This window comes from Mytilus edulis, chromosome 2 (assembly GCF_963676685.1).
Source record: "Mytilus edulis chromosome 2, xbMytEdul2.2, whole genome shotgun sequence".
In the NCBI taxonomy this organism is placed as follows: domain Eukaryota; kingdom Metazoa; phylum Mollusca; class Bivalvia; order Mytilida; family Mytilidae; genus Mytilus; species Mytilus edulis.
Window position 1 is genome coordinate 23,437,333 of NC_092345.1, and position 24,707 is coordinate 23,462,039.

Sequence of the window (24,707 nt, forward strand, 5' to 3'; positions counted from 1 at the left end):
GCTTGTATATTTCTCACTGGTACATAGTCTGAATCCGGGTCCATTCGCGCCCACTCATGTTCGCCCCTTTCACTTTCACACCCTACATGTTCGCACCCAATCTTAATTGGTTTTGTGTTTAATAACTCTGTACGCAAGTGTTTTCTTATAAGTATAATTGTTGTCATTGTCTCAAAATAAAGTAAGACAGCATTTTTTTTTGTGTTGAATAAATCTTAATCATGTTTTAGATAGCGTATTGTTAAAAATTATAATAATCCTTTCTAAATAAAGTGGTATTTTGTCAACGTTTTATTTTGTGTTGAATAACTCTTAATCATGTTTTGTTAGTGTATTGCTATAACTTTGTTTCATTGACTTCTTTCAAAATGAAGTGAGATTCTGACTATGTTTTTTTCTGTGTGTTGAATAGATTTTATCATGTTTTGGTTATAATAGTGGATTGCTATATTTTGGTTCCTATATTTTATTGTTTCGTTGTTTCAGATCAAAGGGACCAAGCTGTTAAAAACAATTATCTTTTGTGTTTTTCCTTAAAAATCTTCAATGTTTTACTCATACCAAGCTATAAATACATTCAGTATTTACACCAAAGCAATTTAAAACAACAATCATGATTTTCCAATTATTCAACTTGAATTTGAATTAAAATTGGGCGCGAATGAGTAGAGTGCAAACGGACCTTGGGTGCGAACATGCGAGGTACGAACGTGTAGGGTGCGAAAGTGTATTGGGCGCGAACAGACCTGATACCACATAGTCTGAACCCCCTTCTCCCACAAAATATTAAGTAAATAATCTTTTTGTTACTGTTATCAAAGGTCTAATGAAACTCGGGTAATTTCAAACATTTGTCAAAGAATTCTAGTCAAACCGGCACCTGGTTAAATTGGCACCAGGACAAATCAGCACCTGGTTAAATCGACACCTGATTTAGTCAATTCGTCACCCATGTTAAATATAAATTTTAACAGTATTTTAAGCAAAAAGAGTAAAAAATAAGTAAGGGGTTGCCAGAATTTTTTTCAGTATTTAAGCAAAAAGAGTTAAATACTAACTTTCACATTTTTGGGTGTTCATGTACATTTTGTATATATTTATTTTTCTCAACTTAATGACTTTTTTGGTGTATTTTTAATGATATATATATGAGTAGTCAAAATAATTATTACGTCTGGCAAGGCTTTTTAATTTTATTCTGGGACACCTTTCTATGACCGCAAGGCTATGTTAATTTTTTTCTGGGACGCCTTCCTACGAACTTCATAGGAAGACATCACAGAAAAAAAATAAAATAGCCTTGCCAGACGTCATAATTATTTGGACTAATACATGAGATATTGGATATGTTTATGCATTATTTAAACCAGTTGAGCATTTTACAGGATTGTTTGTTTAATGCTTTTTAAACTTTACTGAAAAAAACACCTTAAATTTGCTTATTATTTGGCATGAAAGTTTGATTTATTGAAAGGGACTCATAGTTTTCCATTTTATTTTAATAATTGTCTAATTGTTAAAACAACAGCTTGGGTAAGGGCTTCGTTGTTTACCTTTATACACAACAACATATTCACTATGTACTTGGTAACAGTTATTCATTAATTGAATAGAAAATATTATAAAAAATATTATTGGATGCCGAATTGACGTCAAATAGGTGCCGATTTGACTAGATGCCAATTTAACCAGGTGCCGACTTGACTTGTACGTTTCAATTCCTCTGCGATCGTTTGCGGTATTTTCTTGAGAAAAACCTATTTTCCATCATCAAAGAGAAGAAGAAACTGCTTGAAAATGATTCTGGAACGCTTCATGATTGTTAAAATAAGTTAAATTCACTCAAAAAACAATTTTAAAACTTGCGATGTTTAAACAGGAAGTTTCAAAAGCACGTGTAAAAGAAGAAATTAACCGGTGAAAGTGGAAATCCGTACATAACAGATATCACTATAGTACGACTTTGAAAGCAAAACAGTTCCATCCTTTTGTAAAACAGTCTTTAATATACCTATCACATTAATGTTTGAAGGGTCTTAAGCTTATTCAAACCATAAAAGTCGGTATGAAACACCAAAACGGAATGAACAATAACCGATTACGTTTTGTAGTTTACAAATTCTAAACTGGTTCCCGTCAAAGTACAACACTTTGTTCGAGTGTAGTGGAATACAAGCAGCAACCAGTTAGTTTGTAAACTGGTTCCTGGCTGATTACTACACAATGACCTCGCATGCATAATGATAACACAAGCAAATTCCAGTTTGTATAGAAAATAGTAAATACGAAACCAAGCGCGGTAGGCAGAGAAATGTAATGAAGTTCAGGTCGCCAGTAATGGAACAATGACTGCGTCATTTTCCAAAAAATGGTACCCAACAAAACAACGAATGAATCCAACTTACCATGCAACTCTTTATCATGTTTATAATCATCAAATAGTACAATGTGAAAGTTGAGGAAAATTCTTTTTCCAGAGGCAATAGATTTTATATCTCTTAAATAAGAGATAAATAGCATTTAGACAGAGATTTAAAAACTTATAAATATAGGAAGGCTTCAACTTTATAATAAAGATCTGATGAGTTGACAAATGTCCCTTACAGCTACAGGTAATAGTATTTATCAAGTTATTTTTAGATGATGAATATTATTACTGACTATTTATAGGCACACACAAAATGTTGTTTACAGATAACTTACAACCATTAATGGAAATATAAATATCTTATTACTTTTAGGATAACCAGTTTAAAGTTATTTGTATTGATAATCAATGATGGTAATTGCTCAAATGGACACTTAATAAATGTAAAGAATTTTAACCCTCCACAGTAGTTGTTAAATTCTGATTTTCTATCAATAATTTCACAAATTGCTTTGAACATTTTACATTTTTTTCACTTTAGTTCATTTACTTCAAGTTACTTTGAAATGCAATTTATTTTGTCAATAATCCAAGAAAATATTCCTGATATTTTAATCTCTCTGAATATATATATATATACACTTACCAATAACAAATAGAACTTTAGCATCCTTTAATCCACCTGTGGACTTCTCTTTCTGCTTGGAAGCTAAAGAAGATAAAAATAGAATCAATAAATTCCAATAAATCAGCTGATTAGAGATCAATAATTAGACCTTAACAGATCAATACACACCAATACACCCCATGATTGTCCTGAAGATGATCAATCTATTCTAACTGAGAGGGAAGGTGGAGTTAATGACCTTCACCGTGTAACACTAACCTATAGTTATAGTACAACCTGTTCACCCTTCATCTACAAATAGAACAATCCTGTCTATGAAAATTGTGAGTCATGCATTTTTTCAGTATAATAACTTGTCTTATATTTTCTGTTGCTATGGTAATAATGCAACAACAAAAACAAAGTGCTTTACTACAAACCAGAAAATATTTTGTCAGTTGTTTTGGTTACTAGAAACATTAAAACATTACTGGATCAGGTGATATATAAAGTACCTGCTTTAGGAAATTGTGAGATCAATGCAAATTTGATACACCTAGAATGTATAACATTAGCAACTCAAAATTTCATATGTAAAAGCATCATTAATTCTAGCATGTTGTATACCCTATCCTGCACACAACACAATTTAAGAACTGAGAAAACAGATAAGCTAATGTAAATCTTTTTCATTTACAAAATCTACAAACAGTTGCAGTTTTGTAATGACTATGTTGCTCCTTTGAATTTTATTTCAACAATGAAAAGGGATATAAAAAAAAGAAAATGTGCACACACACACACACACAAATAATAAAATAAGATCAATGATGAAAAGAAAATATAGATAAAGGAATCAATTAATTTGTTCATTAATAAATTGATTAATAAACACCTATGGACATGGGTTTATTTTGTAGATAAAAGGGTCCATATTCATTACTTTACCAAATCTAAATTTGTAACAGTTAGAACCATTTAAAAAAGATTCCATGGACAAAGATTGCAAAACTGCATTTGACTATTAGAGTGAAAGTGAATCTATTACTTTACAAAGTGTGTCAAAGTGTTGGTTTAAATTAGAAATCCACTATGTGTAACCATTGCCTAGTTATTGACTTCAGGTTAGGTGCAGAGTCACACTTTCAAATCTAATCATAGTAAAACCTATAATTATAATATCTGAAACATCCTTAAATTGAAAGCTTATTGGATCTACCAATGGTTGGTAAAAAAGTCTTTCATAAAAAATGTTTAAAAAATCTTAGACATTTAATTATAAAGACATTATTTGCACCCAATAAAATATTTTACTGAAAACCCATAAATATTAAATTTAATGAGTTTTGAAGTTTTACATTTAATTGCCTTATTTTTACAGAAATTTCAGCTTGATATATATAATCTAAAATATTACTAAAAATCTTCACTGCTGATTTTATTCTCTACTTTTATAATCTTTTATAGCCAAATCATTTTAAATAAAGAAACATATATTTTTAAACATAAATAAATTAACATTAAAAAACTTCTTATCAGATATTTAAATATGGTTTTACTATATCAATCAGTAAAGCAGAGATTGCCTAGTCAAAATCTTGTAAACCTACTCAAAACAAACTTTACTTTTGGACGTTTCTGCACTGAAAGTTCAAAAGTTATACATTGTACAACTAATCATATAAGGTCACTAAAAACTATGAAAATCAGAAAAGATCAAAAAAAATCGTTATTTTTAACAAATTTCATTTCATTTTATCTAGTGGTGTATAAAAACAGATATAAAAGAGTTTCTTATAAATTTGTATAATGGGTACAACTTGAACTAAAACATAAAAATTTACTATAGAATTATGAAATTTATGGGTTTTAGAGAATTCAGGAAAAATTGTTTTTCAGTGGTTACTTGATGGTTTGTGTGAACTTTTTTAGGGGGACAGGTTGTCTAAACCAGCTGTGTAAAAACACACTCATGGCTATTTTTTTTTTAAACCTTTCTCACCCTTTTTAAAAAGGTAGAATAGAGATTACTACAACATTAACATGATCAAAGCGCCAGAAACTGTTCATGTGTTAAACATTTTCTTGTCCATGTAGTAAATTTTTCGGTAAAAATAAAACAAGTTCACATTTTATAAATTTTATGCGTCTGAGGCAAATTTCTGTATACAACTTCATCAGGAATGTCCAAAATCAAATATTTGAAAGCCAAGGATGAAAATAAACAAAATCAGATGAAGTTCTAAATGATAAAAAAAGTACCAAAAGATAACAGCCAAATCCTTCTAAGATCAACTTTGCTTGAGGGTGTTGAATAACTTTATTGAGAACTTTAAAAAATAAAATATTGTTAGAAACCAAAAATTTTGAGAAAAAATTGTTTCACTAAGACTATTGATTTCTATTCCTTACTTTTTGGAATAGTTCTTAATAACATTTAAACACCATTTGAAGAAGTTGCAGGAATATTGCATAAAAAATTAATTGTTTCTTTTATAAAAAGAGAAATACTGGAAATTCTAGCCACCCATTAATAAGAATTGAAATAAGTTCTGGTTTAGTCAGGAAAGTGCTACCAGTAATTTCTGTCTTATATAGGAAAGTGCCTTGACTTATTACTGGTTTAAACAAGAAAGTGCTACCAGTAATTTCTGTCTTAGATAGAAAAGTGCCTCCACTTATTTCTGGTTTAAACAAGAAAGTGTTACTAGTAATTTCTGTTTAGATATACAATGTATGAATGTGCTTCCACTTATGTCTGATTTAGACAAGAAAGTGCTACCAGTAATTTTTGTTTTAGATATATGAACGTGCTTCCACTTATTTCTGGTTTAGACAGGAAAATGTTACCATGGGTTTGCTAGATTTTCTGGTTAATATATAAGTTTCTGAATATTTTTGCTTATATAGCAATGTGCCATAGATTCCTATTACAATATGTGAAAAATACTTCACAAAACAGGAAAGCTAAGACCACCCCCTCGAGTTATGACCTGATGCCCTATTATCTAATTGTTCACCCCCTCAGCAATAATAACTAAGATCTTGATTAGTGTAAATGTGTTACTATCATCAATTATATTACATCATGTTACAAACAATTTACAACATGATATAGGAAATACGCAACTTAAGCTGTTACATTAGTTTTCTTGGCTTTTTGTCAAATATGTGTCTACTGTAGCAAATTCCCCATACTTGTTCATGACACAATTTCTTGACAGAAGCACATGTATTTTGTTATCCCATCCCCTTTTTTATTCCAATTTATGAATTTTGCAACTACTCCCTTTTCATTCATTATATACATAATCAATTTCGTGATAATTCATCTTTTTTAAAAGTTTAACATTGGATTTTTTTTTCTTCACATTATTGGTCTCTATATCTTAACAACAGCCTTCAATCAAATTTAGTAGTTTTAAATTCCTATTTAATGGTAAAATAATGGATTTATTTTTTACAGAAGCTAGTACATTTGAAATGACAATGTGTGTGTACTCTTTAGGGGACTACAGAAACTTTATTAGAAAGAAACTTCATCCAGATTCCTTTGTGATAACTAGTTGGTTTTTTTTAATATAAAATGTATAAAATAACTCAAATACTTGATATTCTGTCTGGCAAACAGAGCAGCATTTTTACATAATGGATTGACTTGGTTGATAATGATTAATATTATCAAAGGGAAATAATCCAATAAAAAATGTACAATTTGGCCTATTGAATGTGGTAGATTTTATAGCATTGATAGATCAGAAAGAATATGTGATTTATGTAACAGTAATGTGCTAGGAGATGAATTTCATTATATATATGATTGTACTTTCTATAATGCTGAAAGGCTGAAATTTTTGCCTGCAGATATTTGTAAAGTTAAAAACACTATGAGTTTCTCTAATTTAATGAACAGCAAAGATAAATTTGTTCTTGTTGGCTTAGCCAAGTTCTGTAAAATTGTAATGTCAATTTACAAATGATATTTACCTTCCCATTTATTCATGCATAATTTGTAAATATGTTTTTTCATGCATTATATCTTATTTGTTATATTGTTGTACTATCATGCCTCATGTGAGGCCTTTAGTGAAATAAAATGTTTCAATGTTTCAATGTTTCAAGGCAACATGCTAGTTTGAAAAAATATACAATGACAAATAAATGTTCATTTAATGTTTATGTGGAAGAATAATCACAAGAAACAAAGATAACCAGTATATTTTGTCAAATCAGCAAATCAGCAATTTAAATCAGATTTTATATGCTTTAAAATTAGGTTTTCAGTGTATTTTTGTATGTTTATTTTATCTAGCTAGCATTATGTAAAAAAAAATCAAATGAAATCATTTTTCTTAGTATTAATTTTCAGAACATTTCTTAATTATCTTGAATTGATTCAACCTTGAAGGCCATCTTTGATTTCATCTTGTAATTATAAATATCACTATAATGTTTAATTGATTGTACATTGAGCAAGTATAAAATTAATGCCATGTATAAAATGACAGAATATAAATTTGAAAAGGTTAGACACTTAAGAATTCTAGCTGATTGCTGAAATGAAGTGAAGTTTTATATTAGGGGATGGTATATGTATTTGATTCCATTTTAAATGCTGTTATTTATGCCATTTGACAAGGAATTAATTACAGTGTACTCCAAATACAGTAAAGAATGGCATGAAAAAATCTTACATTATACTCTAAGACAATGATTATAGAATAACTAATCAAAGAATTTAAATAGAGAAAAATATTCAAGGAGTGACTGAACAACACATGAATTCACGAATGCATATAATTATCTGTGTAACATTTGGTCACAAGTTAAATATTTTTCCATATTTGAAGTTATTCTTTTTATTACATTGGCAAATGGCTTTTTTTTTAAATTAGATTAAAGGAGAAAATGTAAGGAACTATATCTTTTTCAATGCATTCACATTTTGTTTTGATCTGACGTTATTGACAACAACTATTGTTGTATAAGAGAGGGGCAAAAGATACCAGAGAGACAATCAAACCCATAGATTGAAAATAAACTGACAACGCCATGGCTAAACAAGAATGTGTCCCTAAGTACAAGGATGCCCCATTTGCACTTTCATTTTCTATGTTCAATGGACCATGAAAATGGGGGAAAATCTCTCTAATTTGGCATTAAAATTAGAAAGATCATATTATTAGGAACATGTGTTACTGTACTAAGTTTCAAATTGACTGTACTTCAACTTCATCAAAAACTACCTCACCAAAAACTTTACCCTGAAGCAGGACGGATGAACAGACGAACAAACGGACTTACAAACGGACGAACAGACAATAGACCACTTTCGAGTTCATCCGTCACCGGAAAAAACTCGTCAATTATACGCGCCTTTATCATCGTCATTTGTGCGTTTAGGGGCGTCGTCACTTCCTTCCAATGTTGAGCGAGTGGTTGGAAAACTATAATTCTATATTGTACGAATTATTCGACAAATTGAATTCTCAAAATTGACAATCAACACTGCTGTCATTAGGGAAATGTCAGTAAGTACCTACAGAGCAACCATTATTTCTAGTTTATCCTGCACAAAGACGATCACTAAGACGCTTGATGAACGTAAATAGTGCAGGGATACAGGCGAGCCCCTCTATCTGGTAAATGACGTCATAAAGGCGTGTATAATTGACGAGTTTTTGCCGGTGACGGATGAACTCGAAAGTGGTCTATTGAACGAACAGACACACAGACCAGAAAACATAATGCCCATAAATGGAGCATAATAATAAAAAGACAAATAACAGTGCACCAGACACAACATAGAAAACTAAAGACTAAGCAACACAAACCCCCACCAAAAACTAGAGGTGATCTCAGGTGTCTGGAAGGTTAAGCAGATTCTGCTCCACGTGTGGCACCGGTCCTGTTGCTCATGTTATTACAAACCTGGTAAATAGTCTAATTCAGTAGGTCACATTTGTGGTAAAAAGGGCAGTGGATTGTATTTATGACATAAGGAACATATTCGATACCATCTGTGAAATGGTTATTCCATAAAAGTCAACCAACTCTTGGTTTAATAGCATCCTTGTCAAATGCTTGTGAGCAGCAACCCTCTAACCCTGCATGATGTCAGAGGAATGAAATAACCATGTTTATTTCACATGTGAAATTATTTGTTTTAATTTCGATGGGAAATCAATGTAATTCATAGCAACCAATGTTATAATAATTCATATCAATGTATAAATGGTAGATAACTCTTACCGGCTGTAATCCCTCTACCTTCAAATGCTCTCACAACCTCTGCAAAAACTTCATCTACTGATTTCTCTGCCGTTATCTGCAAGAAAAGAAAACATATGAAGCGTCAGGATAACTTAAGCCACTATATAGGAATATAAATGCATCAACATTTCCCACTTTATATATATATATCAGTATAACAAGTTCTGATTATCTTAACAACTGATGTAATGTTAGAGTTTTCTCCCTTTAAAAATTCTTGAAACCGGCCAGGTTACCTTTAATACTAAAAGAATATTTTTTTGTTGTAAGATTATTGGTGAAATCACTAAAGGTATAAAGTAACTGTTAAAATTGTCCCAGAATTTGGAGTTCTATATAAATACCAAAAGAAAAGTACCATTTCCATTTTATTTCCCTTGCTGTAGTATTCCATTATAGCATTTTTGTTTTCACTGAAAGTCTTCAGTCTTTGTTTAATTGTTTCTTCGTTATCATCAACACGTCCACTTGTCTGTGCTCTTCCTAGAAGTCTAGAGGTCATTGTCTCCTCGGAAACATTGAAATACAATAAAAAATCACTTTCTCTAACCTGAAAAAGATAAGAAAGGAAAGATTGATTGTAAACACTTATAATATACCTTTTTGTTTTTTAATTTCCACTAGCCAATATTATATCTATATTTTGCTCAATACTCTTAAGAGGGCCTTATGTGGTACAGAACTATTAAATTACGTTCAACAATTGTTCTAAAGAAGAAATGTCTTCAAAGATTACCATGTCCCAAAAGCAGTGTTTATTTTAATTATGTATATAATGATTAAAAGTATTTAGTGTACTGCATAAATTTAAACTATATTATTTGTTGAAAACGTACGAGTAATCAAATTTAATTTCTGCATAATATCTTCTAAGTATACTCTTTCTTCTTAAACTCTTCTTTAGTTTTTTTATAATTTGTTTACTAATATGAGGCTGTTAGTTTTCTCGTTTGAATTGTTTTACATTGTCATTTCGCGGCCTTTTATAGCTGACTATGCAGTATGGGCTTTGCTCATTGTTGAAGGCCGTACGGTGACCTATAGTTGTTAATTTCTGTGTTATTTTGGTCTCTTCTGGAGAGTTGTCTCGTTAGCAATCATACCACATCTTCTTTTTTTATATGAAGTACCTCATCTTCAAATCTAACTCCTTGTTCCATTTCCCTAGGATATCCATCAATGAGAAATCCTCGACTGTTTGGAGCTCTGGCAATCATATTATCCTTCAACAACATAAGGACTGTTTCCTTTAAATGAAAACATCAAAATGTTTCAATGAAGTAAACAATCAAACATTTCTATGATTCTAGTAAACCTACTGAAAATTTAATTTTTAAAATCTGATTTGACTTCTTTATTTATCTTTATTTGCAAAGGTTATTTGTTTCTTCAATTTAAATCTTTTTGTGGTAAGATATTGAAACACTTGAGCTCCTGGGGATCAAACTTTGAGTGGGCCTTTGCTCTGAAGTTATTGATATTCCTGTTAAAAAGGATGTTCAATTGATTAAAGAAGAAAACTAAAAAAATATGATATAAAAATTTGGGGGGTAAAAAAGTGCCCCTCCTAATTTTTTTAAACTTTTTTGTGAGGGAAATGTTAGTTTCTTTGCAAACGTGATCAATTTTACACCATTATATTCATGACTTGTCAACTCAAAGCATTTCTAAAAAGACCATATGCAAAAATTTGTTAAATTGTTACTTTCAATTTTGAAGACTTTGCCAACACTCATGTGAAGCTGTCTGACATTTTACCAATATAATTGTAGTACTTTTTTAGTCATTTGTATACATAGGAGAGTGACAGTACTTTGTGCCATCTCCTATGACCTAATATTAATAGGATGTAGTTACTATGGTTATTTTTATGAATGCAATATGATTTTCATATCTGAGACATAAAATCTTACCAAGGGTACCAGTTCTCCTTTCTCCATTATTTCTGTAAGTTTCTTCCCTTGTGCTGACCCTGATGCGACCTCTGCCCTAAGGAGGTCACCAGTTGAAAGATGAGTATAGCCAAATTTCTCAACAATTTTCTTACACTGAGTACCCTTGCCACTGCCAGGACCGCCTTTAAAATAGAATTAAGTGAGTCAGATTTAAAAGCAGTTATACATGTACAAATAATAATGTTTTGATGGTTAGGTGGAGGGTTGGTGCCCCATGCATCCCCCACCTCCACCCCTGACATCCAAACATCTTTAACCCCTCAATATTCTGTGCCTGTCCCAAGTCTGTAATAAGTGGTTGTCATTTGGTGCTGTATATCATATATTTTTTTTTCATTGATTGTTTTATATTTAAATCAGGCCATAAATTTTCTCCTAGGAATTCATTCTGTGACATTTCAGTGCATGTTATAGCTTGCTATGTAGTATGGGTTTTTCTCTTTGTTGAATTCATACAGTTAACCTTCTACCTTATTTGGTATTTGGTGGAGAATAATGTCTCATTGGATATCATGAACCACATCTTCTTATTTTTCTTTTCATAAAAATACTGCCAAGAGTGGTGAATATCATCTATGTACAGAATTGCAGGCAAAACAAACTATTTTTCCAGATATACCATGCTATATTTATAATGCAGCTCCAACCTACTGCGTTCCATGTGCCTGTTCAGACATTTGTAATTGTGTTCCATGCATGCAACCTATGTCTCATTTCTTTTGAAACTCAGTTTTATTTTAGGGTTTTCAAATGAAAACAAAATTCCATTGAACTTCAGCAACCAGCTTTCAATCAATCGATCAATCAATCAATCAATCGATGAATCAAGAAATCAAGAAATAGCTAATATGTATCCACATTAACTGTCTACATTTACTTACAGTTATCAGTATTTGTTAATACTAAATATAAATATCAATTTCGTAACAAATAAACAAAATTGTGTATAGCAATTAAAATGCCTAAAAATTTTCTTGGTCTTAAAAGGGATATAACTCTGACTTACCTAGAACAAAAACCACCTTGGTGCTCTTTAAAGCTTCTTCTGTAATTAAAACAAGAATTATCTCCCATTACACACTATGATGAACTTATAATCTTATTCAGAGGGATAATTCAAAAGAGCCTGCATCTTTATATTATTATTTTGTTTCCATTTTTCAAGAAAAATGCATGTAGCATAAAAAGAAGACTATTCTTAGCAGAAAATTTGATTGATAAAGAACATGATCAGTGAGCAGTAATGATTTGATTGCTAGGTAGAGAAATAGTCTGAAATATCTTATACAACATGAAAAAAAATCGTTTTAAAGTCATAAGAAACGAGTGACCGGTGAAAAATAATGTTCTTCCAATTCTTGAACCAATGCATACAAACATCATAAACTTAGTCTTCTGTGCTCGAATTTATCATTTTTTTCGTGTAAATTTCGTATAATTGTCAATTTTTTTTTCAATCGGTCAGTGTTGTTGTGAAAATATGGCAGGTAATTAAAGTTCGTGTCTTGAAGCCGAAGTTTAACGATTGTCACCTGTTTGTCAACAATTGACGAAAAATAAACAAAAAAGCATGGAAATTGAGCACGTGTTTAACATGTAAATTCAGATAATAGTTTATTTTAAGGACATCCATGCGTATTGTGGTCACCGGATTTTTACGAGATGGGTCACACTGAGGTCACCTTGCATACGGAAAATATCTCGGGGGAATTGCTTGCTGGAAGGAAGCTATTCAAATAAAGTAAACTTCTTCTAAATATGAATAAATTAAAGAATTTTCTTCAGAAAAAAGTATATGTACATAAGATTTATAATGAAAACTATCCATTGAGTTATTAAAATCATATGCATTATTTTTTTTTGATTTGAGGTTTCTTATGACTTTAAGTTGGGAATCACAACATTTGGCAAATTTAATAAGGATTTTTTATTTTAAAAAATCTTAGCTTAGGGGCGACATCAAAAGTTCAATGTAGGATAAAAAACTTAATTCACATAGTTTTTTCGCTGACCCCCCTACCCCCCTTCTTAACTTAATTTGGGAAAAATTGATTTACCTATATAGATATATGTAAAATCGATTTTAGATTTACAAAACTTGCAGCAATGTTGACCCCCCCCCCCCCCCCCCCCCCCAAACTATTCGATTTAAGTTTTTTATCCTGCATCGATCTTTTGATGTCGTCCCTTATAGGGACAGGGAATCAGACATCTTTTACAAACATTCCATTAAAGATTTGTTGTTGCCCTTGCATTAAATGCTAGATTTTTTTGTACAGGTATATACCTCCAAAATATGGTAAGTTAAATCCAGTTTCATTTGAAAATGGGAAAAATATTTTCCTTGGATATGACATTTAAGAAAGAAATCCTGCAATTCATTGCAGAAAATAATTTCTGTGTCAGTAATATACCTTGGGTGGTTCATATTACCATTCTTTTTTATTTGTTGTTTCGATATAAAATATTTGGGAAACCATCGATTGAAATATTCAATGAATTACAAATATGCTTTATGAATATATGAAGACTTTGAAAAACCATGAAATCAAATATCAATGCAGGTGAGAAAATAAAGCAAAATTAACCTCCATTTTGCCCATGTTTTATTATAAAAAGTAATTTTCTATTGGTAATTGGTAGGTAAGGTTATCAAAGACAATTTGGTGGAGATCACTACAGTACACTGTAAATAACAGATGATATGTGTTAAAAACAGTTCAGTAGTTTTAATGGAAACTTTTGTCCCCCTAACCAAATGACTACAGACATCTAAATAATAATAAGTATCACAATATGAACCACATCTTCGTTAGCCAAGGGTTACGATCCACTCCTGTTCTCTTGAGAACGGGAGTGGATTGTAACCCTTGGCTAGCGAAGATGTATGAACCAAGAATGGCCAGAAACTTGTTACCCCTTTCTTAACCAGATAGATTTACAGTACTTTTTATGCCTAATGATTCAATGAGCAGATTTTTCAAATATGACATTCCTGGGATATAAATTAATTTACTATATATAGAATAGATTTTATGAATGATAAAATTGTCCATAAGATATGAATTAAATAACCATCAGGTCTAAAGGGGACTGATATAACAAACTTATTCATATGTCTGTTTTCATATCAGTATTTTCTATACCTTAATTCAAAGAGTAGAAATTTGAAATATGACACTCATGCTTGTAAAAGGATTAATTCACTATGAAAGTTAAGATCAAATGGTTTCTATTTTCCTTTACATATATTTCTGTTTATTGTATTGTGCATTTAAGTGTTATATTTTCGTTGTTGGGTGTGCTTTTATACCACTTTATAAATAATAATGAATGTCACTTTGTTTAACATGTTCAACATAGAAAGATGAACAGTCCCACTATGGCATTAGCCTGAGTATACATAAAAGTAATAATAGTTCAGTTTAAATTTGATTGATATTTAAATAGTTATGCACACTTTTCCTTTTTTTTTAATAGTTTTATCTTTTATCAACATAATAAATGAAAACGAGAGCTCAGATAAAAAAAAAATATAATAGATAGAATTAATTTTCCATTAACTTTACAGTTGGCATATTTTAAATAAATGAGATAAAAGAGGCACAGTAAAGGGTTTCAACTATAACTTTTAACTTTGTGCAATTTTAAGCACTGTATTATTTAACTACGAATGAATATTTTTACTTTCCCTTTCATTAAAGAAGATCTGTATCAAATGGCACATGAAAGACTAACTTCACCCAAGTCACCCAACTTCAAATCATAGTGACCAAATGTTGCTGAGATATTAAATCTGTGGTAGCTAGATATCAATGATATAATACCCATAGGCTGTGAGAAATAACCTTAACATTATAAGTAACAGGACTGTATCAGGGACAATACTGTGACCTACCATTCAATTTACAGAGTGTTAATAAACAATTGGGCTTACCCTAAAAGCTTTATCATAGGCACTCAAGCATAAAATGTAAGTCATGGTGACCTATTTTTGCTCAATATCAGTGTATTGTACAGAAGCAGCATAATTACACTAACACATCCTTCATGGAATTGAAAAAAATTACAAAATCAATATGAATGGATTGAAAAGGGTAAATTCTTTTAGCATGGCTGCTTGACGAAGACTTCATATGGAAAAAAATGTTAGACTAAGATGTGGTTGGCATATTAAAAGCTGTTGAATTTTTATTAAACAACAAGTACTATTATTGTATCACTAGTAAGTGTTTAATTTTTTTCAGATAAAGAATCTTTATTAATGCTATAATTGATTGATGGGTACTTAATGCCATGCTGTGAATATTGCATGCATATCCAGGACAGTGCCATGCAATGTTGGATTAATAAAATCCGTTTGGTATTAGATTAATATACTAAATCAGATGGTTAATGATCTAGCTCAAAAGCCTAAAGTCCTGACAAAGACATGGTCACCCTAAACAGATAAAATGTATTTTGACTCTGTGGGTTTATCAGTCTTTTCCATTTTTGCATTTTGTGCTTTGCAGAAAAGGAACAGATACTAAGTGGGATAAAGTTATGTCACTAAGCCAGGGTAAGAACAAACTGCTTCCAACAACATCAACAGACACATTCATTTGGACTTTTGGCTTATCAGTCTTTTCTCTTACTACTTTTAAATTCTGCATATATCTTGGAGAAGCAGAAGAAACCAATTTAAGTGGAGTTTAACTTGGTTTGATCCAGCCATTGATAGAACCAACAACTTTCTACACTCTAGACGACCAAGTTACTACTAGAAAACAGACACAATTTATGGCTTCTAAAATAAACTTTTATTTTCTTAGTTTTATTTATAAAGTTCATGAAAGATGTCTCCATTTTAACAATAATCATATATATTCTATTTGTAGAAATAAAACAATAATATTATAAAAAAAATTGCAACATAGCATATGAACAATAGAATTGACACATATATTAATTTTATACAAAGCAATATAGCCTAAAGATGATAAAAGATTGATTGTTTATAAGATTAACTCCTTTAGTAATATGATTACCTCCCTTTGGACATAGATTAGAATGTGTCACAATCATTGCTTACAAGCAAAAAATGTGTCTGTGAAGGAGAAATTTCATTCTCATTCAATGTAAACAACTTTTAACAAGACCAAATTTTACAACAATTGAGTTACTGGCTTTTGTACTTTCAATAATGAAAAAGTATACACAAAGATACACAGATATCAATTCATTCAAAGTCTCACTGTAACGTACATACTGTGTCCTAGAAGTTTTTTAAATTTTTCTTTTCATTGGTAATTACAAATTACCTCAAAGAGTCTGAGCAAAAGAGTTTAAATGTTCTCATTGGCAATTAATAAAAGCTTTAACAGCCATCGAATCCCGAGTTCATATTCCAAGAATGTTTGAAATTAATTTTTTGGTTAATTTTACAATAAAAATGTTATACAAAATTAAGACATTTAAAATGAGATATCATGAGCTGATAAAAAATTATCTATCTCCCAAAAAAATCTTAATTAAAGTCATTAAAAAAATGTCAAGAAATGAATTTCATCTTCAAAGTTACATCTGCAGCCATTACTATGTTATGGGTGTGTTTGAATATGCAAGACAATTAATTGAAGAATTAAAATATAAATCACAGTTCTTTTAAGACAAATAATGTATGTTTCTGCCGCTAAATATAATAAAGATTTAAAAAATAAAATGAATATCACAGCACTAAGAATATCACATACATATTAAAGAGAGATAAAATAAAAATGGTATTTAACTTGATTTTTACCCATTTTAACATTTCATAAATCAACAATGAAATAAAAATATTTGTCTCAAAAAGAGTTTTGGTTTAAGGTGGTACCTAACACTACAGGGAGATAACTCTGTAATATCAGCTTAACGTTTTAATTATGTTGCTTTGTGAAGGCAATATAAAGCTTCACAACGATCAAAAATAGTGTTTGTCAAACTGCTATTTTTTTCTGATAAAACGCTTGGTTCAAATTTTTTGATTTTTTGATATTTTTGTAAAAGGGTCAAAGTAAATAATTTGTCAAAGTTTTATGAAAATTAAACGAGCCAAATTTATTTTAGTGAAAGTGTTGGGTACTACCTTAACATACATATCCCTTCTTTTTTATTATGGTCATTCTCTATTAGTCTTCCAGTTTGAACAATGTAATGTGAAGAACAGCATACTCATATTATTTGTAAAATGTTATGAAACTTCAACTGAAAACCATTCACAAGTTTATATGCCAGAGTCCTTTTCAACATGCCTTGCTGATCCAAGTTGATTGCATATACCGGTCTTAATATATAAGTATAAAGATATGTGTTTATGAAATTGCTTAGTTATAAAAATTGATTGAAATGATGCAGATTTGCAATAATTTGGCATAGCAGTTTATAAAAATAAAATTGAGTCTGATCTTAGATATAGAAAACTGGGATTAAAATAAATCTTATACATTTGTATGAGCAAATTAAAAGTGAGCACTTTTATAAATTTGAGTCAATATGACAAAAGTCAAAGCCATCATATTGAAACTATTATGACCATATATAAATTATTGTTTTTCTAGCCAATATAAGCATAAGGAACAAGCAGATATTTAAAGGGACCAAAGACATAGGTATCCTAGTATAAATGTATTGAAAACAAATGTTCTGATTATCATAAAATAGTGAAAATGTGTACACTGTCGGGAAAATGAGATTCAAATATGTAATACAAGCAAAACAGTAAGATTTTACAATGTGTAATCGACAAGACACAAAAACGTGGAACTGGACAGGCAAATATAACACAAAAACTGCTGCCTTATAAATGCAAGCCCTAATAGGTTGAAGATATGTTGTTATTTAAAAATTGCATGGCAAATTCAGGTTCTTTTTTTCAAAGATGCTACACTCTTTTCCCTCTAGATATATAACAAAATATCTTTTCAAGAACATCAATTTAAAAAAAAAGGTATCAAATTCACTATTAAGATTTGCAATTCAATAGAATAAGGAATCTTACATTAAACCATAGTTGTGATAAAAACAAATAACTTATTTAAGATCTTATTTCATTTCAGGTACACATGTATTTATAAACTGATTTTTTTTCTTTCAAAACAACAACAAAGCCGCATAAATATCATGCAATTAGAGTACTTTCAATAGTATCACTGAACTTATATTTCATATAATTGTTGGGGGTATTTCACAAGAGTGAGTATTACACAATATTGGTATCAGACCACTAACAAACATATATTCCTGAATGTTATTATTCTTAAAACCACAAATAGAGAATACACATTTTCATCAAACAGACATGTATTGTGAGAAATATGGAAAATGAGACATCAATTTTAGCAAGTGTCAATATTAGAATTAAAAAGTTGTTTTTATCACAAAAAAATTGCATATTTGTGTCCCATAGGAAAGAGATTGAAGACTAACTTTTGATAGATCTAACAAATTGTGAACAACTTTTCTAGACTGTAGATCAAAACATATTGTTGAGACTCTTGCATATCTATTATTGAAGACCTGTACATTAACCTTTCAGATGTCTTTTGTACTTTTCTTATCATAGTGTTGCTGTCAAATTGAGATATACTCTACAACTTCTTTTATTTACATTTAAGATAGCTATTGGTGTTTCATAGTTATAAGAGATGAACATAATCTGTGTGTTGCAAATAAAATCCTCTGATTTAATAATTTGATTCAAATGTTAATCTTTTGAATAAAATCTTTATGAACATTTCTGTTAACTGGCAAACATATATCCAGCATTAAAAAATAAGTTCTTATATTCAATGACCCTTATAATACAAATCTTTTAAGAGAATAAGTCTCTGGTCCTGTGTGAATAAGTATAACTGATTATAAATTGTAAGGTTTTTTTAAAGAATAGAACCAAGGTACAACAATTTCCATATTTTTATGTGAGATACATAGACAAAGTTTTGAAACATTAGAAATTTATGTCAATGTTCCATGGTTAATTGTGATCCTGGCTGAGCTTTTGAAAATCTGTACACATATTATCTATCTACTGCTAATCTAAATCATTGTGAAAAAGTTTATCCGCTAGGTACCCGCTGCATCTAATTTTTCCGTATGTGATGGATTTGCAACTTTGTCACCTGTTGTTGTGGAGCTTTCTGGTGCAATATCTTTCTCTATCACTTCTTCAGCAACTTCTGCAATTAAACAAACATGCAAGGTCATTCCAAGGTCATGCTTATGTCAAAGGATAAAAAGGTCATGCTTAAAAGGCAGGGCTCAAGTGAAATAAACATGGTCTTACAGCTGACGTGTTTTTACATTTTATTTTTAAAACCAGAAGTAATTGTAACAGGATGCTGTTACGAAGTCTCCCAAACAAAGCTCCCATAACTCGCCATTCATATGGTCCCATGTTCATTTGATTTGATTTTTTGTCCCATACAAGAATATATATGGCTTACGAGTAGGGATCTCCACCATTTACAAGTATTCAAACAGGAGGGGGTGGTGGTGACCCCCAGGAAATTTACCTACATTTCATTTGATTTGTTTTATTGTCCCCTACAAGAATGTATATGGTTTAAGGGTGGGGATCTGGACCGTTTACAAGATAATAGCACATTCTCAAATTGAATGGGGTGGGGCTACCCCCAGGAACTTCCCTTTAATTTTATTTGATTAGCTTTATTGTCCCATACAAGAATATATATGGTTTAGAGGTGGGGATGTTGACCGTTTACAAGTTTTCAAACAAGGGGGGTGGGGTGACCCCCTTGGGACTTCCCTCTTATTTCATTTCATTTCATTTGTTTTATTGTTCCCTACAAGAATATATTTGGTTTAGGGGTGGGGATGTTGACCGTTTACAAGTTTTCAAATAAGAAGGGGTGGGGTGACCCCCTAGGGACTTCCCTTTAATTTCATTTCATTTGTTTTATTGTCCCCTACAAGAATATATATGGTTTAGGGGTGGGGATGTTGACCGATTATAAGTTTTGAAACAGGAGGGGGTTGGGTGAACCCTTGGGACTTCCCTTTAATTTCATTTCATTTGTTTTATTGTCCCCTACAAGAATATATATGGATTAGGGGTGGGGATCTGGACCGTTTACAAGATAATAGCACATTCTCAAATTGAACGGGGTGGGGATGACCCCCGGGGACCTCCCTTTAATTTCATTTGATTTGTTTTATCGTCCCATTTAAGAATATATATGGTTTAGGGGTTGGGATCTGGACCATTTACAAGATATAAGCATATTCTCAAATTGAAGGGGTTGGGATGAACTCCCAGGGACTCCCCCTATATTTCATGTGATTTGTTTAATTGTCCTATAATCAATTCTGAAGACTGCATGTATCTATCACTTACAGTTTTCAAGTTATATTCATTTGAAAATTTTAGAAAATAAAATCCCATAGGGTTCTATAGTAAACCCCTCCCTCCTTTCTACCCCCCAAAATACCCCTTAATAGACCCCAATGCACAAACGAAAGATTGATGGCTCACCTAGACATATTAGTCTACCATTTTATGAAATTCTAGGTCAATCTGACAAGCGGTTTTGGAGAAACGCTGCGGACAAGTTCATTTTTAAAGTGGCGGAAGAAGAGGAAGAAGAAGAAGAAGAAGAAGAAGAAGAAGAATAAAAATAATAAGAACTGAGCAAAAACAATAAGTCTCCAAACTTTGTTTGGGAGACTTAATAACTACTTTAATTAAAGCATCTACTAGTTAGACATTTTAGTGTTCTAATTTTAGAATAACTGATTTTCCATTATAAAATTTCTACAAGCAGAAAGAAAGTTTGACAGGCACTTCTGAAAACCAAGCATTGCTTCTCTTCGGCAACTTCGACTCATGACTACAAAATGGTTCGTTTTTTAAGAGCTTTATGATGAGAAAAGAAAACAGAAAAGTTTGCAAAAAAAATGGATTTCATACAAAAACTTTAAAAAATGAAAATTCTGCTGGTCATTTGAGAAACAATATTTTATTTTCAGAAAAGGCCTTAATAAATTTAGGTGCACAATTACCTAGATTGCATTTCTTCTTCTGTGTCTTCTATCAGTAACAAAATCCAGCAAAAAACTAAACTAACAGGGTTTTTTTTTCAAATGAATAATTGCAATTACAAATCTGCTGGGTGGTTTTAGTTTTAAAGAAATGCTATTTAACTACTTATTCTCTTCAGGGATATGACCATCAAAATTTTCATTTTTACATTTACTTTTTTAGAAAAATTGAAAGTGTCTGCTATATATACTTAGTACATGTAGTGATTTACTCATATACAGTTCACAGTGCATAAGCAAGATGATTCATGATCACACAGAAAGGTGAAAGGATTAGTATAGACCAAGATTTGGCCTCATGAAAACTTAACATCATATGTGATTTTCCAACAATTAAGTGAGTAAAGTAAAATATACATGATTTATGAGAAGATATGACAAAAGTACAAATCATTTAGAGATATTACCACAAATTATGTCATTATAATTTTAAGACTTTATTGGGACAATAAACTAATTTCATGACATGATATCTATAAATGTTTGATATTTCTTTTTTTTCTGTGAATTTGATATATTGTATATCTAAATTTTTAAAATATTGTTATCATTTTCCTTTTTTTTTTTTTTATTAAATTTGCTTTATTTATAAAAGATTTTCAAATATACAATATTCCTCTGACATCAGATTTAATAGTTATGTCGGGTTATTTGGTAAAAAAAATTCTAAAAATCAGAATATAGATTTCGTGGAAGTGTTTAATAAGTAAAAATAAATATACCGTCTTAGGAAAGCCGTTTGCATGCTTCAAAACAAATTTCATTCCGAATAACTCATTTCACACACATCTAATTTGTGAATATTGTGATAGTATATGAATAGATGGATTATTTCCCTTTCTACGATTGACAACATATCACCTTCACAACTTCATATTGGCCACAGATATTTACAATTAGCCTGTTAATCACTAATTCACTGTGCTCTATGGATCATGTAAACAATGGTGGTTATTATTAATTTACAGATCAGTAAGTGATCAGTGATTTACACATATAATCTAAAATATTCCAATCAGCATTATCTTATGAATACATAATTACACTTACCAGCTCCTGGTGGCTGTGGCTGAAAATAAAAAAAACACACAATTCTTTATTAACCAAATGTTTTACAACATATAGGTACACAATCATAATTTATTTTCATTTTGAAAAAAAATAAAACCAACTTATTTAAATGTGTATGGGGTTTTATTTTAGTGAGTTTATTTTCATTTTCATCTATTTAGTTTTAATTCAATTTTATTTTTTGGGGAGGGATCTTATCAACAGCAAACCACTCCAATCAATTTTATGATCTAATATTTCCTCGGGAAAATATAACCATCAACCAATTTTAATTCAAGAGCCTGCATCATATATCTACATAAAAATTTATCAACATATATATTATACTAAATTATTCAGAAATCAAATTTAGCAAACATGACTATAGCTTCTTGAGAAAGTTTGAAATCAAATATTCTTAAATGAAACAGAATGCTACCAAGAAAAAATGTTATTTACTTAAAGGATGGAGAAAACTATGCAGTATTTTTAAAGCAAGGTCATGAATAATTCAATTTATAAAATTAAAATGGTATTTTAAAAGGGAGATAATTCATACATTAAATAGTTGTAAAAGGTTTAATGAAAAATTATTGATAGTCTTATAGTTATTTAGTCTTAATTTGTGTTCCCTAGTGCTTTAAATCCACTTTAAAAAAAAATCATGTTTCAACAAAAAATAAAAATCACAAGATATAAAACAAATTAATAAATAATAATTATAATATTAACTTACATTCATTTTCAGAAGTAAATATTCTTAGTCTTCAGAAAGTAAATATCTCACAGAATTCTTCAGGTGACCTTATAACAGTGAGCTAAAAGGGGGCCCTTATCATAATTTACAGATCAAATGTGATAAAAAGCATACAATGTGCTATGAAGGGGCATACTTAGAGAAAAATCAGATTAAAAAATCTTCGTCAGATTAATATAGATTTTTTTTGTTATTTAATTAAAACAAAAAATTGTATATCAATTTTATTAATTCATTTCAGTTAGAAAGAAATAGATAAGAAAATATTTGTGTACATTAGGAAAAAGATTCTCCTTTTCTGAGCCCCACTGTATATTATTATGTATCAATAATTGTGATGTTTATGTAGCATAGTTTTACTGGGGGTTTCATGAGGAAATAATTTTATATATAAGAAATAACTGTATATCTTATGCAATGATTCTACAGTGTCATTCTAAGAATTGAATTAAAATCTTAACTTTGGTCAAAAGATTTTTTTTGACAAATTTTAATTTCAATTCAGATTCTTTTTAATATTTAATTGACGGTTTAAATTTCCAGTTTAATTTAAGAGTCACTCCAATCTTAATAAGAAATAACTAGGAAAAATAATCTGAAATGAAACAATTGAGTGAGAACAGTGAACAGAAAAATCAAGGGCAAAACTGGATAAAAATCTAACTTTTCTTTTTAATTACATAGTAATACAATGTCTGTTTTACCTCATTAAATTTTTAAAACCTACCACCAAATATTATAAAAATTAAAACATATCATACAGTTGTATGCAATGTTAAAATAAAGTTTATAAAAAAATACACATCAGTATAGAGTTTTATTTGAATGATATATTGATTTTTGACAAACTGGTACATATGGCAAAAACTCAAATGTCCCCTTAAAATCCTTCTTCCAAAATATAAAAAAAAAAATCACCAATTTTTATATCTAGAAAGGGGCATAACTCAAGATCGGTATAAGTGACGCCACCAAATTTCAAACTTGATCTGTATTATGTGACAATATGCATAGTGTTTCATAACATTTGGTAGAGGCGAATGTACGGACCTACAGATGGACAAGGGTAAAACTTAATGCCCCCTCTGCTATGTTGGGGGGATAAAAATCCTGATTTCACTTGGGTTTTTTAAATTTTAATCTCACACTCTTTAAAAACTTCCAGGAAAAAGAAAACAAACTAAGAAAAAGTTGGCTTTACTTTTCACAACTTACCTTTCTGCCAAAAAATGCAAAATCTAAAACTTGACTGATGTTGAAGAATATTTCATCCAAGTCTCTGTCTCCATCAATCTAAAATAATTCAAAAAAATCAATAAATTTAAGGGTTTTCTCATAACATCTAATAAAATATCATCATGTGTGATATCAACTTCTTTCTAATACAAAATACTGTTGGCCCAGCATTATTTTGTATTAGAAAGAAGTTGATATGACACATGATGATATTTTATTAGATGTAATTGTAATTGTAATGGAAGATTCACAAAGTAATTGTAATGCAGTACATTGCAATGTAATGGCCCCAGGCCTGATGTTGGCATCATGTAACACTGCATACTTCAGATGGGGATTTACTCTTTAATTTTATGATGCATGGAGGTTTTTTTTCTGATT

The 24,707-nt window shown here is 30.3% G+C and overlaps 1 protein-coding gene across 5 annotated transcripts in view; it reads right to left on the bottom strand.

The window, feature by feature from the left end:
* LOC139511758 (uncharacterized) overlaps positions 1-24,707 on the bottom strand; it is a 48,663-nt gene that overhangs the window by 10,171 nt on the left and 13,785 nt on the right. For 3 of the 5 annotated variants that reach the window (XM_071298803.1, XM_071298806.1, XM_071298805.1), the window contains 9 exons: positions 24,306-24,383; positions 22,334-22,352; positions 12,210-12,248; positions 11,162-11,325; positions 10,379-10,495; positions 9,607-9,798; positions 9,228-9,303; positions 4,586-4,618; positions 3,015-3,077 (listed from right to left, as the gene is read on the bottom strand). In XM_071298803.1, the coding sequence (XP_071154904.1) occupies positions 3,015-3,077; positions 4,586-4,618; positions 9,228-9,303; positions 9,607-9,798; positions 10,379-10,495; positions 11,162-11,325; positions 12,210-12,248; positions 22,334-22,352; positions 24,306-24,383 (781 nt within the window). The remainder of the gene's footprint in view (positions 1-3,014; positions 3,078-4,585; positions 4,619-9,227; positions 9,304-9,606; positions 9,799-10,378; positions 10,496-11,161; positions 11,326-12,209; positions 12,249-22,333; positions 22,353-24,305; positions 24,384-24,707) is intronic. The other 2 variants (XM_071298807.1, XM_071298804.1) reach the window with 1 other exon arrangement.